Consider the following 15,268-nt stretch of genomic DNA (forward strand, 5'->3'; position numbering starts at 1 on the left):
GGATTTATCAACATCAGATTTTTAAAGAGCACAAGACATCATGCACACAAATGGATTGCCCACCACAGAATCCAAACTTGAACCTCCATTAAGAGTATTTGGGATGTGAAGACTTTACACAGTGTTCCGACTTTCCATCATCAATCCAAGATTTTGCCAAAAAAATGAATGCAACTACAGATGGAAGTAAATGTGACACAAAGTGCTTATTGATAAAAGTCCTGCACCTAAGATTAAAGAGTCTAAATAATTACAACACATACCATTAAAGTGTTAAATGTGTTTTATCTTGTGTAACTGAAATGATCAGATTTTGGTCCTGTTCGTATGACGTAGCTGCAGGAGGATGTCTGCTCTTCCAGTTAAACCTGGTCTGAGACACAATGTGCCGGAGTGGGACAGTAACAACCAGGAGCTGAGCAGCACAGCACAACATGAGCGACTCGTGTCCAACGTGATCCGTCAAGAGGGACGGGCCCTACGCAACGAAACCAGCTGGAAGGTAGGTGGACTTCATGAGGATGTCCAAAGAGAGTCCCCTCCCTCAGTTTACATGAAGACAAACACTCAACAACACAATGCGCTGTCCATAGATTTGTTTTTTTTCTCTCCACTTATCATTGCAGACAAACTGGGATGAGAGCGATACATCTCGCCGGTTGAGTGACCGGGTCTGGGACATCGCACGGTGGAAGGAGACACTGGAAGACTGTGCACAGAAAGTGGATGATGAAATGGAAGCTCTGACTCTGGTAATTTCAACTGTCTGAAAACTTAATTAAACCTGTTTTGTTTTGTACTTGTAATATTTAGAGAGATGCTCCCGATCAAAATTTTAAGACGAAGGTAAGGCAGGTTTATTTATATAGCACATTTCCTGTGCAAGACAATTCAAAGTGCTTTACATAAAATATTAAAAGCATTACAGCAGGGAAGCAATGAGAAGTATAGGCATGAGAAAAAAAAATAGATAAAACAGATAAAACTTTAAACTTATAAGAAACAGTGCAGATCTGAGCTTCTGAATAAAAACTCTATTCAAATGCAGCTGAGAACAGGTGGGTCTTTCACCTGGATTTAAATAAACTGAGGGTTTCAGCTGATCTGAGGCTTTCTGGTTGAAAAATTGCAAGAATTTACATTTTGCACTGTTGGATCTTCAGAAGGTTCTAAGTAGAGTTTCAAAATGCTAAAAGAAGAAATGGGTGTGAGACAAAAAAAACCCAAAAAAGACTAAGCAGTTTATTGAAAACAACAATTAAACTGAAGTAGACTGTTCATCAGCTGATCAAAAGTTTCAGACCACAGCCTTTAAAAGCCAAAGTCTGTGCAAAAATGTGGATTCAGTGTCATTTTCTGTCACACTGTCATGACCTCCTGTTGGCAAAGGCAAAATAAAGCTTTCTCTCTTTGAACGTGGTCAGATGCGCCATCACTGCTGAGGTTGGATGCAATAAGACAGTCATTTTCCTGAGGGTTATGGAACAAAAACGTCAAGTGGTAGACCCAAAAACATTTCACTAGCGCTGAGGATCTCTGTATCAGATATTTAGAATCTTATGAACCTGTGTTTGTCCTAAATGCTACACTGTGTGACTTTATTCTTCATGTGTTCTGGGACAGTGTAAAGAACAAACTGAACAGGCCCTGGCCGCCACTGTTGTCCCTCTGGAGGTCAGCACTGAATGTCTGACACTCAGAGATGGACGCCGAGGCTACGAGCTGGTCTTCGACCCCGTGGATGAGCAGCTGAAGAAAGAGGTGGAGCTGATTGAACGTATACAGCAGGTTCTGCAGCAGCACATAGACAAGATGTTCGAGCATCTGTGGTAAGAGACGAGATAATGTGAGAAGAATCATAAATGTATTAACCCATAAAGACCCAAACAGCCACTGGTGACCAAAAGCCTCTACTCATCTATAATGTTTATTACCTGTTGAACCACTAATCCTATTAAAACATGGACATAATTTTTGTAAAGTCCAGGTTTTCGTCTTTTCATGGTTATCAGATATGACCCATTTGGACGTTCAGGGGCTCCGTAGTTACTGTGGAAACACTCATCTTCTACAACATTGGTTCACCTGTAAACCCCATGGAGTTGGATCAATGACAGTGAATGGAGACACTGGGTTTAGGTTCAGTTATTGATATCACTACTGAAAAAGTCACTTTTTCTTCAGTTTTCTCTGTTTTTGATATAATAACCCTTAACTTTAATATGAGCTTTTATGAACATCTATATGATCAGTAAATTCAATATAGGAAAACTAAAAAAAATAAAAATATAGAGGATAATATTACAATAAATGGTGATAAATCATTTAAGAATGATTAAAAAGAGAGAAATAATCTTTTTGAAAGTACCACAAAAGGAGCACTGGGTCTTTATGGGTTAATATTACACTGTGAAAACACTCCAATACAAGTAAAAGTTCTGTATTCAGAACCTTGCTTAATTATTATTATTATTTAAGTATTATCAGCAAAATATGTTTAATTTATATAAAGGGGATCATGCAGTAAAATGGTCCCTGTCTGTGTTTTACTGTATGATTCTGATGACTTTATGATTAATTTTACTGCTGCAGAAATGTTTATGTTGCATTTTGTAGCCACGCATATTTAAGGCTGAATCAGTTTGAAGTACTTTATACTAATGTAGTTTAATCTACAGTAGAGCATCATATTCTATACACTCATCTTTTCACGAGCCCAGATAAACAGGCCTTTTTTTCAGCTTAGTGACAGTGTGTCTGTGTAAGTTCTCAGTGGCCCAGGTCATAGTTCATTCTTAGTAGGTTTTTGAAGCTCAACTGGACTAGTTTTGTTCTTACAAATGTTTCAACTCTCATCCAAGAAAGTTCATCAGTTGAAAATGTGGCTGCACAGGAAGGAGATTAAGAATTCTAATCATAAAAATGACTAAAACTGTCAAACAAATCTTGAAGTGAAAGCTCATGATGTAGTGCAGGGTGGGTGAACAGTAACTAGACATTAGAAATCACTTTGAGAATTTTTAGTATCACTGAAGCCACTCCATGTGATTTTTACCTGTGGGGTCACACAAAAGAGGAGGTGTACAAGACAAAACCTTGGAGGACTTGGAGACATGGATTCAGGAGGTTCTCCATGATATCCCAGATGACGTCCTTCAGAAGGTTGTTCATTCTATCCCTGAACGTTTGAGGAAACTGGTTGAGGCCACCAGTGCTTATGTTGAAATATTCAGATTCACTGTCATTTTCCCATATAATAAAGAACATGTATCATTTGTATCAACAAATTTGTAATAGGAATATGGATTTTATTACCAATTTTTAATGCCTAGTTACTTTTCACCCACCCTGTAGAGCAACTGCCTCAAATTTAATAAAAGTATTTAATTACATTCCATCTCTACAGTGTAGTGTGATGACAAAACTGCACACAAAATCTGTTTCGTCCCATTTTGCAGCTCTCTAACTGGCTCCTGTTTCTGTTTGCAGTGTTTTACAAGAGATTCGGCATCAGCTGACTGCTGACCTTCAGAACAAGATGGACGCTCTGGACATCGATATGACCTGTTTGTCTCTTACAATAAAGTCAGCACAGATCTCACTGAAGACCAACCCCACTCGTATTCCTACAGGGTAAATCTGCCATTAGAGCGAGCAAAAACTAATGTGCAGGAAAAGAATGTTCACTGTATGTCTTGGGGGTATATTGTATTATTTTTTTAGCTTTTTACTTTTAATCACTTTGCAAAAACAACTCTGTTAGTGACATACTGTACTGTTTTGTAGTTCGTGCACCCCTCAGGAGTGGGTCCAGTTCAGTCAGTATAATGTGGCTTGTGCTCATGAGGCGATGCAAGTGTCCCAGCAAATGAGGGAGGAGATTAGTCTCAGCAGAGCTCAGGTGAGTGATCATCTACCTAAACACAACCTCATCCAACATTTAATAAATTATGCATCCATGGACTTGCTTACACTGAAATGACAGCGGATGTAATTCTGCTCTTGTTTAAAACTGTTTTTTATACGCTCTGTTTCCAGTTGTGATTACTTTAAATGTCTTTTAATACGCACAAATTGAAGTCTTTGTCTGCGTTCCTTGTATCATTTTAATGTATTTCTTTGTGGAGGGCCCACTTACATATGAACATGTAGATATGGTTTGTAAATGAACTGCTCATTGGGAAGTGGAAACATCAAATACGTTACATGGACAAAAGTATAGGGACAGATTAAATTCATGTCTTTCAATGTTATTTATTTACAATATCCATCTATGCTTTTTTTTCCATTGTACTTGATTTAAATGTTCCACCTCTAGATTTCTGAAATATTTGTCACATTTTGACCATATATAGTCATTTTAGTCAACATGTAACAGTTCGGTTTCTTTAACTGTCACTCAGGAGAAAAATAAGCTATTAAAGTTAAAGAGAAATATTGATTTGACATTTGTCATGACATGAACATTTTATTTCAAATCAGTGGGAGTAGCTGTAGGTGTGATGTGTCCTAATATTTTGGCCATAAAGTGTTGGTTTCCAAATTATTGATACCTTCTTATAATGACTTTTATACCACTATGTCCTTTTGATTGGAACACATGTATCATCAGCTGTTGCCTCCTGTTTTACACCACAAATATTACACAAATTCTTCAATTTTGAGCACTGACAACCTCCTTTACAACAATTGCAGTTAATTCTTTGTCTGTTTTTTACTTTTTAGCTGCAAAATGAGTTGGAGTGTCAGCGCAGAGCCACAGAGTTCGCTCTCCGAAAGCGAACTCACCATGAAGAGCAGGCCTGCGATGAGCTGGAATGGCAAATAAAAAACGTGTTACAACATTTAATACTAAGTTTTTATCTTTTCTTACTGATGTTTGGATGTTTTGTGATTAGACAACCGATTGCAGATGTCTTAATTTGTCATTAATTCTCATAAGTGGAATATGTCGTCATTTATGAGGTGTTGGTTTTGTTCTTTTATTAGACTGAAAATGAAATGGCAGACATGGAGAGTGACATCCAGGGTTTGGATGCAGATCTGCAGGCGAAGACAGCGTCTGTGAAACTGGCCCACACCAGACTGGAGAACAGGACCCAGAGACCTGGGATGGACCTGTGCAGAGACGAGGTTCAGACTGTACACGTCAAAGACAGGACATCAGACACAGTATAACCAGTATAGAATGAACCTGTTAGATTGGAATGTATTAATGTTGTATTGTGTGTCGTCCAGGTCCAGCATGGCCTCGTACATGAAGTCCATCAACTGGAGGCAACGATTCTGGCCCTGAGACAGAAACTCTCTGAAGCTCAGTGAGTCAGTGTGTCATCAACATCTAGTGGTCAAAACTAGACAATTATTTTACTGTATCATTATCATTATTATCAGTGATCATATACAGTCGTGGAAAAAATTATTAGACCATCAAAAGTCATCAGAAACAATGGTTATGAAATCAAGTACTAACTCCTGTGTGTATCATGTGACTAAAACAGACAGAAAAGAAAACATGGAATGTCTAAAAGCACTGTTTTTGTCAGTACAATGCCATAGATAATGATGTAAGAACTGAAGTGATTTTGGTTATTATCAAGAAAACATGGAAAATGGATCGATATCAGCTCTGAAATTAAACTGTTATGAGCTATTGTTATTGTTTTCATTATATTTGTCCAAACAAATGTACCTTTAGTTGTACCAGGCATTAAAATGAACAAGAAATTGAAGAAAACAAGGGTGGTCTAATATTTTTTTCCACAACTGTATGATTCATGCATAATTATTAAGGATAGTTACTGTTATATGTAACACTGTTACATAATTAAAGTACAGTATAAATGTTGCTGTAATCAGAAAAATAGAATTAGGGTTTTAATCAAAATATTGGTCATTACGAAGAGATCACATCAGAATGAAAAAAAATATTTATGTAGAATGACATTTTTGGAAATTATAATATTCTTAATTACTATAAATAATGTTATTATTATTATTATTATTATTATTATTATTATTAATACTACTACTACTACTAATAATAATAATAATAATAATAATGATGTTTTCTATATGAAATCAGAAATGAGTTGTAATATTACTGTGCAGTGTTTTTGGTTTTCAGGATTTTTCAGTTTTACTGCCACCAAATTTATATTATTTTGTTTAAGTGTATGCAGTTGTGTAACTTATTACGTCAAAAATAACCTTCATAGCTCTAAGAATAATGACAAATAAAAGCAAAATCTAGAGCTTTATTAATGTATCTGTGGATTTTGACAACATCTATGAACACAAATTAAAGGAATGTAAATAGAGATATAATTTACATTCCAAAACAGAGAAGCATTTTTCATTTTCCCAGACACAAAACCTTTTCCATAACTCACAAACATCCTTTTATACAGGAAACTACACAAAAGTAAAGTTCACATAATACACTGTGTCCCTGAAATGTATTCTTATCAATATATATGTCGAGGCCCAAAATTGAATCTGGCCCGATTCAGAATCGGGCCGGCCCAGAATGGAATTCTATTCTAGGCTGGCCTAGAATGGAATCCTGCTGCTATAATGTTATTTTTATACCATGTTTAATGCAAATGATCCATAATTCCATAATTTGTCATAATTTTACATTTTCAGTCTTACATACCTTGAGTAACTATTGTCAATTTCAGTCGATTTCACTGTACCATATATTGGTGGGGAGTACCACTAGGTTCTATTTGTAAATAAAGTGTATTATAGTTTACAATTAAAATGTTGTTTGTTTCCTTTTTTTTCACATATTTGCAAATTCCATGTATTGATTTTTGTAATAATTTAGATCATTAGCATTAAACATGGTATAAAAATAACATTATAGCAGCAGGATTCCATTCTAGGCCGGCCTAGAATAGAATTCCATTCTGGGCCGGCCCGATTCTGAATTGGGCCAGATTCCGTTTTGGGCCTCGACATATATATACATATGTAGAGAAATTCAGGACCACTTACAGTCGTTTTCCTTACCTCTGACCTCCACTTGTTTTGTTTTTCTTGTCGTTCTTCAGACACTCACTGCAGAAGATGAAGCTTCATCACTCTCGTATGTTGGAGGATCTGTCTAGAAAACAACAAGCCCTGTCTCTGGAGCAACGAAGCATGAACACCCGAACGCGCCTCAGGTCGACCTCCGGCATTCATACGACACCGGTGCCTCTGGTCCCATTGGCAAACTCCAGTGGAAGGAGCAACCTGCAGCTGCTGGCTCAGTGAACGCCTCACACCCAACAGTTACTGGGATCATTTATTCAGTGTGGGAGTAATGCTTTAACCTCCATCATGTAGTGGAAATTAGACAAATATGACAAAGTAAAGGAAAAAAATCAGTGTCAGTGAATGGTTTGATGTGATATGATGTAATTATGCTTGAATATTCACATTTTATATTTGTGGTCCACTGCATCTGATCTCAGATGCAAATATTGAACTTAAAATTATGTATTTCTGTTTTTGTGGGAACATTTACAGTGAAAAACCTTTTTTGTGTGAATTTTCAGCTTATGTGATAAATTTGATAAAAGTTGCTGCTCTTACAAAACAAATAAACATTATACTGTGTGTGTGTGTGTGTGTGTGTGTGTGTGTGTGTGTGAATGTGAATTTCTTGGACTGAGGTATTTGTGAAACATAACAGTGTTACTGTCTGTTAATGTATGCAATTTTCCTGAGTTGAAACTATAGTGTTTTTGTGATATTTGAACAGTTTTTTCATGTTACTTGCCTTATTTCACTTTCGGTTTTTGATTATTTGGTCTAAATCCTCAACAACTGACACAAACTAATCCAATAACAGACATTAAACCTGAGCAGGTGAGAATTATGGGAGTTTATTGTCTGAAGAATCCTGTTTAAGTCTGTTGTATCTTCTATCATAAACTGCACTGAGTCCAAGCGACAAACAGTCTCATCAGTTTATTCTCAGTCAGTTTTCTCATCATGCTTCATTTACCAGGTGAACTACAGGTGTTTAGCCACTTGGGGGCAACATTACATCGGATACATTTGGCACTTTATCTGGAACAGTCAACAGATAAAGACCAAACCACAAAATAAATAACATGATGCTTATTTACTGAGACTAAGAATTTATTTGTAAATTGGTAAAAAAAAAAAAAAAAAAAGGTTGAATATTTGTAATTTCCTGAGATATTCAACAATAAATAATGAAATGAATTGGATTAGAGAGTCCCAATTAAACTTTATCTTTCAAGAATAAATCACATTGAAAATCATGTTTTAGATCTGAACACTGAACTGTTGATTCAGTAGACGGTGAGTAACTGTGAACGATGTTTTTGGTTTATTTACCGACTGAATTACAATAACACAAGTATCTTTATGCTGTTGCTTCCATTCTGTCATTCTTGCAAAGTTTCTGTTAAGTCTGATTCAGAAAACTTTATTTATCCCATACGGATAATTCATTTGCAGCTTACCACAGACATTCAACATTCAAAGTGCAATGTGACAAACGCGAATCGGTATACAAATATGAGATAGGTCATTGGAACAGCAAATACAAATAAATACATTAAATAATCAACAATAAATTATCAATAAATTAAAGTGCAGCATTAAGTGTTTTTTGTAGAAAAACCCAAGGCTAAATATTTAGCCTAAACCAATAACTAATTCCAGCTGCAGTCTTCACTGTTAACATGAGCTCACCACCTTCTGTCTCATATTATTTGTCATGAATGACCAGAAAGTGTTGTTCATTATGAGGTCAACCACTGCTTGAATCCTAATTTATTGGTAGAGGCAGTGCACACTCAAATGTATTTTTCCAGCAGCTAAACTATGGAACTGTATTGTGATTAAACACATAAATAATAGTGTTAAATTACTGAAAATGACTAAAAAAATCCATCTGGTTTAAAACAGACTAGACCTAAAACATGTCAAAATAGGTTAAAATGTTACTGAGCATTGAAAAGAATAGATTATGTTAATATTATGAGGAATTATTTAAATGATTCACCTTTATCTGAGGCCATAAGGATGTACACACAGGTCAACATTCTGATTTGAGTAGTTTATGGAACCTCACTTTAAACTTATCCTCTCACCTAGTTCACTGACAAAGGTATAGATTAAATAAGATGTTAGATACAAAGTTGGTGAAGTGAGTTTATGCTCCCTCAAACCTGCATGTTAGTATTAGAAAAATACAGTTATATGGAGAGGCAATGGTAATTTCCAGTTTATTTGATTTACACTGTAATCCTGGATAAGGTGAGTTTACTTTATAAAAAAAAAAAAAAAAAAGAAAAGAGAAAAGTGGTAGCCTTATAAAAAAAATTTAAGTCATGATAAATTAACTTTACTGAATATTTTTATTTAGCCCATAAAGACCCAAACCTCCACTGGTGACCAAAAGCATCGACTGATATAAACTGTTTAATACCTGTTCATCCACTAATCCTATCAATCCATGTAAATAATTGGTGTAAAATGCAGTTTGTCATCTTTTCATGGTCATCACATTTTACCCATTTGGACGCTCAGAGGCTCTGTAGTTACCATGGAAACACCATCATCTTCGACAACATTGATTCACCAGTAAAATCCATGAAGTTTGATCAATGATAGTGGTTGTAGATGTTTGTTTTTCTGTTCAGTTAATGTTAACTTTGCTGAAAAAGTCTTTTCTTTTCTTTTTTTTCTGTTTTGATGTCATAGCCTTTGAATAAACCCTGAGTTTTTATGAACATCTAAATTAAATAGAGCAAATTAAATATAGAAAAATACATAGTTTACAGTAAAAAATACAAAATAAAGAGGATAATATTACAATAACTGGTGATAAACCACTTAGGACAGGTTAAATAGACTGAAAATTTCATTTGGGAACTCCAGCAAAAGTAGCACTGGGTCTTTATGGGTTAAATCAACCTGGAATTTAGTGCATTGAACTTATTTATTTACTCATCATTAATCATTATTTAATTTTTTTTAAGGCAACCACTTTTCTCAATTTTTTTTTTTAAAGTAAACTCATCTTATCCAGGCTTACAGTGTATTTATAAGCCAGATATTTGGTAGTTATTCATCTCTGCATGAGGCCTCCTGAAAAAAATCAAAGTCACCATCATGAAAAATCCATTTAGGTAAATACTGTAGTAATTACTCAGCAAACATTGATTTAAAGACACCAAACGTGCAGATATCAAACCTATTTGCTGAAAAAACTGGATCAGTTCTCTATTCAAACACCTTTTTGCACCTGTTCTGATCTCCTCATGCAGGTTTTTTTCTTGAAAGCACAGTTCTCGGTATCTGTTATTCTGCTCCACTTCCATCCTTCTGCAATAATGAAGTGATGTTTTGCTTTTTTTCACCAACAGCCATGTGCGTGACACACCTCCAAGACTCATTCTGTCCCATTTAAACTGTGAGAAGTGTCTTAATGCCACAAACAAATCACCACATCTGAAAGCTAAAGCCATCGTCTGCCTCGCATCGACCATCAGCTCTGTGGTTTTATGACTTTACTGCCCGGCCCTGGTTTCATTTGGACTGGCTCTGTTTCAGGGGGAGGCCATGCGTTTCCTGACACGCTGAATTATTCTGAATCATTTCACTTAAGGGCCCAGATGCTACCTGTCTGTTGCCCTTCACTGTGAGGGCAATTAAGGCATCCTGGTGCCGGCTAAATGCCCCCTGCTTCTGCATGAGTGGATGCATCTCCTTATCTGAACTGATGTCATGATGTCGTGTGCACCTCACCCCCCTCACACCCACAGGTATGGAGGACCAGGATGGACACGCAAACCACATACACAACCTAATTCAACTGTACCACACCCAGGATTCATTCACATCAACATTCATTAATAAATATTTTTGCCATTGTCACTTCAACTAATGACATTTTAATGTGCAACAAGAAGTGGAATTACAAAAAGAATCAACAAATATAATATTAGCCATGCAATAAATTGTGCTAGATGTCAGAAAGATGTAACTGTTTATTAAAAAAAGAGGTGCTGCTAAACTTCTTCTTATCATAAACCATATTTCTCTATTCCTTTTCATCTATTTACCCACTGCATCTTCTGTTAAAACCCTGTTATAGAAAATTGTTAATTTAATCTCATATTATTAATATTATTATTTGTTTCTTTGTTTGCACAATGAAAAAGAAAAGCCAAAAAAAGAGATAAAAATCCAATAAATTCTGCAGCTGAGACAAAAGCCCCAAGAGCTTTTTAAAATTATGTCACCAAAATAATATTAAACAACACAATAGCCAAAGAAGATAAAATGAGTGACAATAAATACAGAAACGCAAATTATTTTACTAAAACACTATCAGTATATATACCGATATATGTTTATGGGTCTGTGTTTCATCTTTCTTGTTTTGTTTATATTTGGTTACTATCTTTGTTTTAATTTCCTTTACTTAACCCTCTAAGACAAAAACCATCATTTGTGGCTTAAATTTCAATTTTTCCAAAAAGTTTAATAATTTTTTAACCATTAATCCACACATATGCTTCAAAACAGTAAAGTGGAGTTCCTCAGCTTCAGTGATATTATGCAGCTCTTATTTGGATGTAGAGGTTCTATAGTGAAAGTTATCATATTTTTTCCCACTTAAAGTTGATAACTGGCTCTAATTTTCTTCAAAAAAGTAGCAAGTTATTAACAAACACCAGCAAACAGTTATCTATTTGCAAGTCTAAAACATCTATTTTCAATTTTGTAAATAACCCCAAAAAATAATATGGTTTTTGTCTGAGTTACAAAGTTGTTTTTTTTCTTTAATCACATTTTGACACTATTTTTGGTGAAAATCAAAACTTCAAATGACTTGGATAAAATCAAGATGATGTTGGACACCTGATTCTGACCGATACTATAAACAAAACTAAATAAATTAGTAGCAGATCAGGTACAAAAACTGTTCTTGGTCTCTGAGCCTTAAATGTAATTAAGTTCAGCATTGAATTTTTTAGCACCATCTAGTGGTGAAATATGGACAGCAAACAAATGAATACTCCCCTCACTCTCCCCTACAGTCCAGACTGAGGTTAGAGGAAGTTATCTAGGTTTAATGGGATAATAATTCCTCACTCAGACTTAGCAGGTGACAGTAATGCAGCTTAATATTTGAATCTATAAAACAAAAACAAAAAAAGAAGAGAAAGTCCGTTGAGAGTTATGTTAGAAAGAGGGTTCCCTCTGCACATATAAATGACTCATTTTAAGGCAACAGTAACACAACAACAAATATTTTAGGTGAATATAGACAAATGAAAACATAAGATAAGATATACTTTATTGATCCCCCAAGGGGAATATTCAAATGTACAGCTGCACAAGACAATAAACATCAAATACAATAGAAAAAATAAAATAAAATAAAATAAAAAAATTATATATATATGTATATATATATATATATATATATATATATATATATATATATATATATATATATATATATATATATATATATATATATATGTGTGTGTGTGTGTGTGTGTGTGTGTGTGTGTGTGTGTACATATCATCATGTATAATGTTAATTTCAGGGAACATACAAATGAGCTGTTTATTAAATCAGGATTGTTTAAGTTTAAAGAGTTGGTTGAATTAAGGACATTGCTGATTGTGTTTAGAGCGAGAAGCGGACTTTTGCCTGCAAACTTGCAGAGATTATTTGTTTTAGTATCACAGGATGAAGAACATAGAAGGAGGTTTAATTTTAAACAGCAAAGGGTGCGGACTAATGTGAGGAAAATGTGTATTTCTGTTGTGGGTGTCAGGATGTGGAATTCTTTGGCAGTGGAAGAGAAGAGCTGTACAAATATTTTTCAGTTTAAGAGGTTGTATAGGGAAAGAATAGAGAAGCTTTATAAAAGCATGTAATGACATAATTCAGCTTATGGATGATGGATTTATTTTATTTGCATTGACTATCAGGTAAACTGTTTACTGTAATAACTGTAATGGCAACGTATCTGATGTAAGCAGATGTTTCAAGAAAGGGGCAGGTATTATAAGTTTTCTTCATCCTGCTCCTTTCCAATCATTTTGATTGGAATGAATGAATAAATGAAATGAAATATACATATATATATATATATATATATATATATATATATATATATATATATATATATATATATAAAATGACTAATTTGTTAAAGTGACTGAATGATATAAATAGTAATAATAATAGTAAATAAAGAATAAAGTAACAAGTGTGCAGGTGATACACACAAGTGTGTAAGTGAATGATATCGACATAATTGAATATTGTCTTTCATTTCAGTGATTCAAGATCTTTATTGATCTTGATTAGATCCACTTTAATCTTAAACATTGAACATCTAAGAAAAACACTACCAAAGTTGGTTATTTTTATTCCGTTTGCTTTCTTAACCAGGTTAAACACTGGCCATCTGTGTCGCTGGTCGTCCATACGCCAGGCCACCACCTCTTTTTTTGTCACCTGTGTCAGAGACGCTGCCTTGTGTCAGACTCAGACTGAACATGAGGGAGGGAGACGCCTCGGTCATAAACGCAGTCTGGGAAAACACCACGAATGGAGAGACTACGAGACCATGAGTGGATGTGGGAGAAGACGGAGGAGCGGTGAAATACTCTGTGTTTGCGTGTTTTGGATAAGGGAGTGTGTCATGGTAAAGTGGACGGACTTCACATCAGCATCGATGTCCTGAGCTGAAGACATGTCCTTGTCTGTTATGGACTACGTTGCTCTGTCCATCTACTCCTTCACTTTTCTGCTCGGCCTTCCCGCCAACATGCTGGTGTTTTTTGTTTATGTACGCAAGGCTCGTAAGCATGGCGCCACACCCAACGTGGTCTACGCCCTCAACTTGTGCGTGGCCAACCTGGTGCTCGTCGTCTGGCTGCCCGTCAAGGCTTCAGAGACCTTACTGAAGGACTGGAGGCTGCCAGCGCCCATCTGCCCCATCTACAGCTTCTTTCTCTTCGCCTCGTTGTACGGCAGCTGCCTCTTCATCACCGCGGTAACAGTCGGGCGTTACCTCAGCATCGCATTCCCAATTATCTACAAGAGATATCGGCGTGCTCGCATTTCTTGCTTCATCAGCGTCGCCTTGTGGGCCTCTGTCCTCATCCATTTAAGTATCAGTCTCGTGGCTGAAGGAGGACTTCATTTTATCTCCTCTAACGGAAACGAATCTGTGTGTTACGACAAATTCACCGAGTCCCAGCTGAAGGTGCTGCTACCACTACGTCTGGAAATGGCGATTACACTGTTCCTCGTTCCTCTGCTGGTGACATCATTCTGCACTTTACGCTGCGTCCTCCTGGTGTGGCACTCGAATCTGCCTCGTGTGGGGAAAAGAAGAGTCCTGACTGTGGCGCTGTCCACACTCACTGTGTTTGTGGTGTGCTACGCACCCTACAACACATCACACATCGTGGGGTTTGCGTTGCGAAAAAGCGTGGAGTGGAGGAGCATCGCCATGTTGACCAGCTCCTGTAACGTTTTTCTGGAGCCTGTCGTCATGCTGATGCTGTCGCCGGCCGTGTCCAGGGGCATCATGGGAAGAATCTGTGGACGTCAGAGTCAGTTTAGCCACATCGAGGGGTTTCGCCACGGGTGTAAAATCACTAACGCTGTGGTGAACGCCCAGGCTGCGGCAACACTGTCGGATAAAAGCCAAGTAGGAGCGGAAGTGACGAGAGTGAGTCAGGACTGAGGTCACAGCAGATGGAGACGGAACCACTGAGGGAAAATAAGAACAGTTCTGCCACATGTATGATAATGATCACATTTGTACCATAATTATTCCCCTGTGCAATGGATTATCAATAATGTCAAATAACTTTATCTACAGTTTCATTTTAACTGATTTCCAGCCATTTATGTTTGTTGCAATAATGAACGTAACTCATGAGCACAGCTGTCTTTAAATAATACCCTCTTAACTTAACAGAAATATTACGTATTTTAGATCAAATACAGAAACTCATTAAATGTAACCAGTGCAAAAAGTTTTTTGTTTGTGATAATTTCTCTCATTATCATCATATTTTAACCCTTAAAGACCTAGATGTATTCTTGTCTAAAATATTATGTATTTTAGATAAATACAGAAACTCATTAAATGCAATCAGTGCAAAACTTTTTTTGTTTGTGATCATTTTTCTCATAATCATCATATTTTAACCCTTAAAGGCCTAGATGTATTCTTGTCTTCCAAATTAATTT

The 15,268-nt window shown here is 36.1% G+C and overlaps 2 protein-coding genes across 2 annotated transcripts; both read left to right on the plus strand.

Annotated features, from left to right (window-relative positions):
- Positions 1–346: 346 nt before the first annotated feature.
- On the plus strand, positions 347–7,274 carry tekt2 (tektin 2 (testicular)). The gene is made up of 9 exons (XM_030147834.1): positions 347–502; positions 627–752; positions 1,624–1,829; positions 3,490–3,633; positions 3,787–3,901; positions 4,726–4,833; positions 4,990–5,133; positions 5,239–5,318; positions 7,059–7,274. Exons 1-9 carry the CDS (start codon positions 347–349, stop codon positions 7,261–7,263), a joined length of 1,284 nt encoding a protein of 427 aa, XP_030003694.1. The 3' UTR covers positions 7,264–7,274.
- A 6,360-nt stretch (positions 7,275–13,634) lies between these two features.
- Positions 13,635–14,845, plus strand: LOC115428626 (free fatty acid receptor 3). Its single transcript, XM_030147758.1, has one exon. The coding sequence runs from the start codon at positions 13,755–13,757 to the stop codon at positions 14,754–14,756; it is 1,002 nt and encodes a 333-aa protein (XP_030003618.1). The 5' UTR covers positions 13,635–13,754; the 3' UTR covers positions 14,757–14,845.
- The last annotated feature ends 423 nt before the right edge of the window (positions 14,846–15,268 follow it).

This window comes from Sphaeramia orbicularis, chromosome 11 (assembly GCF_902148855.1).
Source record: "Sphaeramia orbicularis chromosome 11, fSphaOr1.1, whole genome shotgun sequence".
Classification (NCBI taxonomy): Eukaryota; Metazoa; Chordata; class Actinopteri; order Kurtiformes; family Apogonidae; genus Sphaeramia; species Sphaeramia orbicularis.

Coding starts and splice junctions, on each gene's coding strand:
- tekt2 (XM_030147834.1), top strand. CDS start 347: ATGTCTGCTCTTCCAGTTAAACCTGGTCTGAGACACAATGTGCCGGAG. Junction 1,830..3,489: donor AAGATGTTCGAGCATCTGTG/GTAAGAGACGAG, acceptor TTCTGTTTGCAG/TGTTTTACAAGAGATTCGGC. Junction 5,134..5,238: donor TGGACCTGTGCAGAGACGAG/GTTCAGACTGTA, acceptor TGTGTCGTCCAG/GTCCAGCATGGCCTCGTACA.
- LOC115428626 (XM_030147758.1), top strand. CDS start 13,755: ATGTCCTTGTCTGTTATGGACTACGTTGCTCTGTCCATCTACTCCTTC.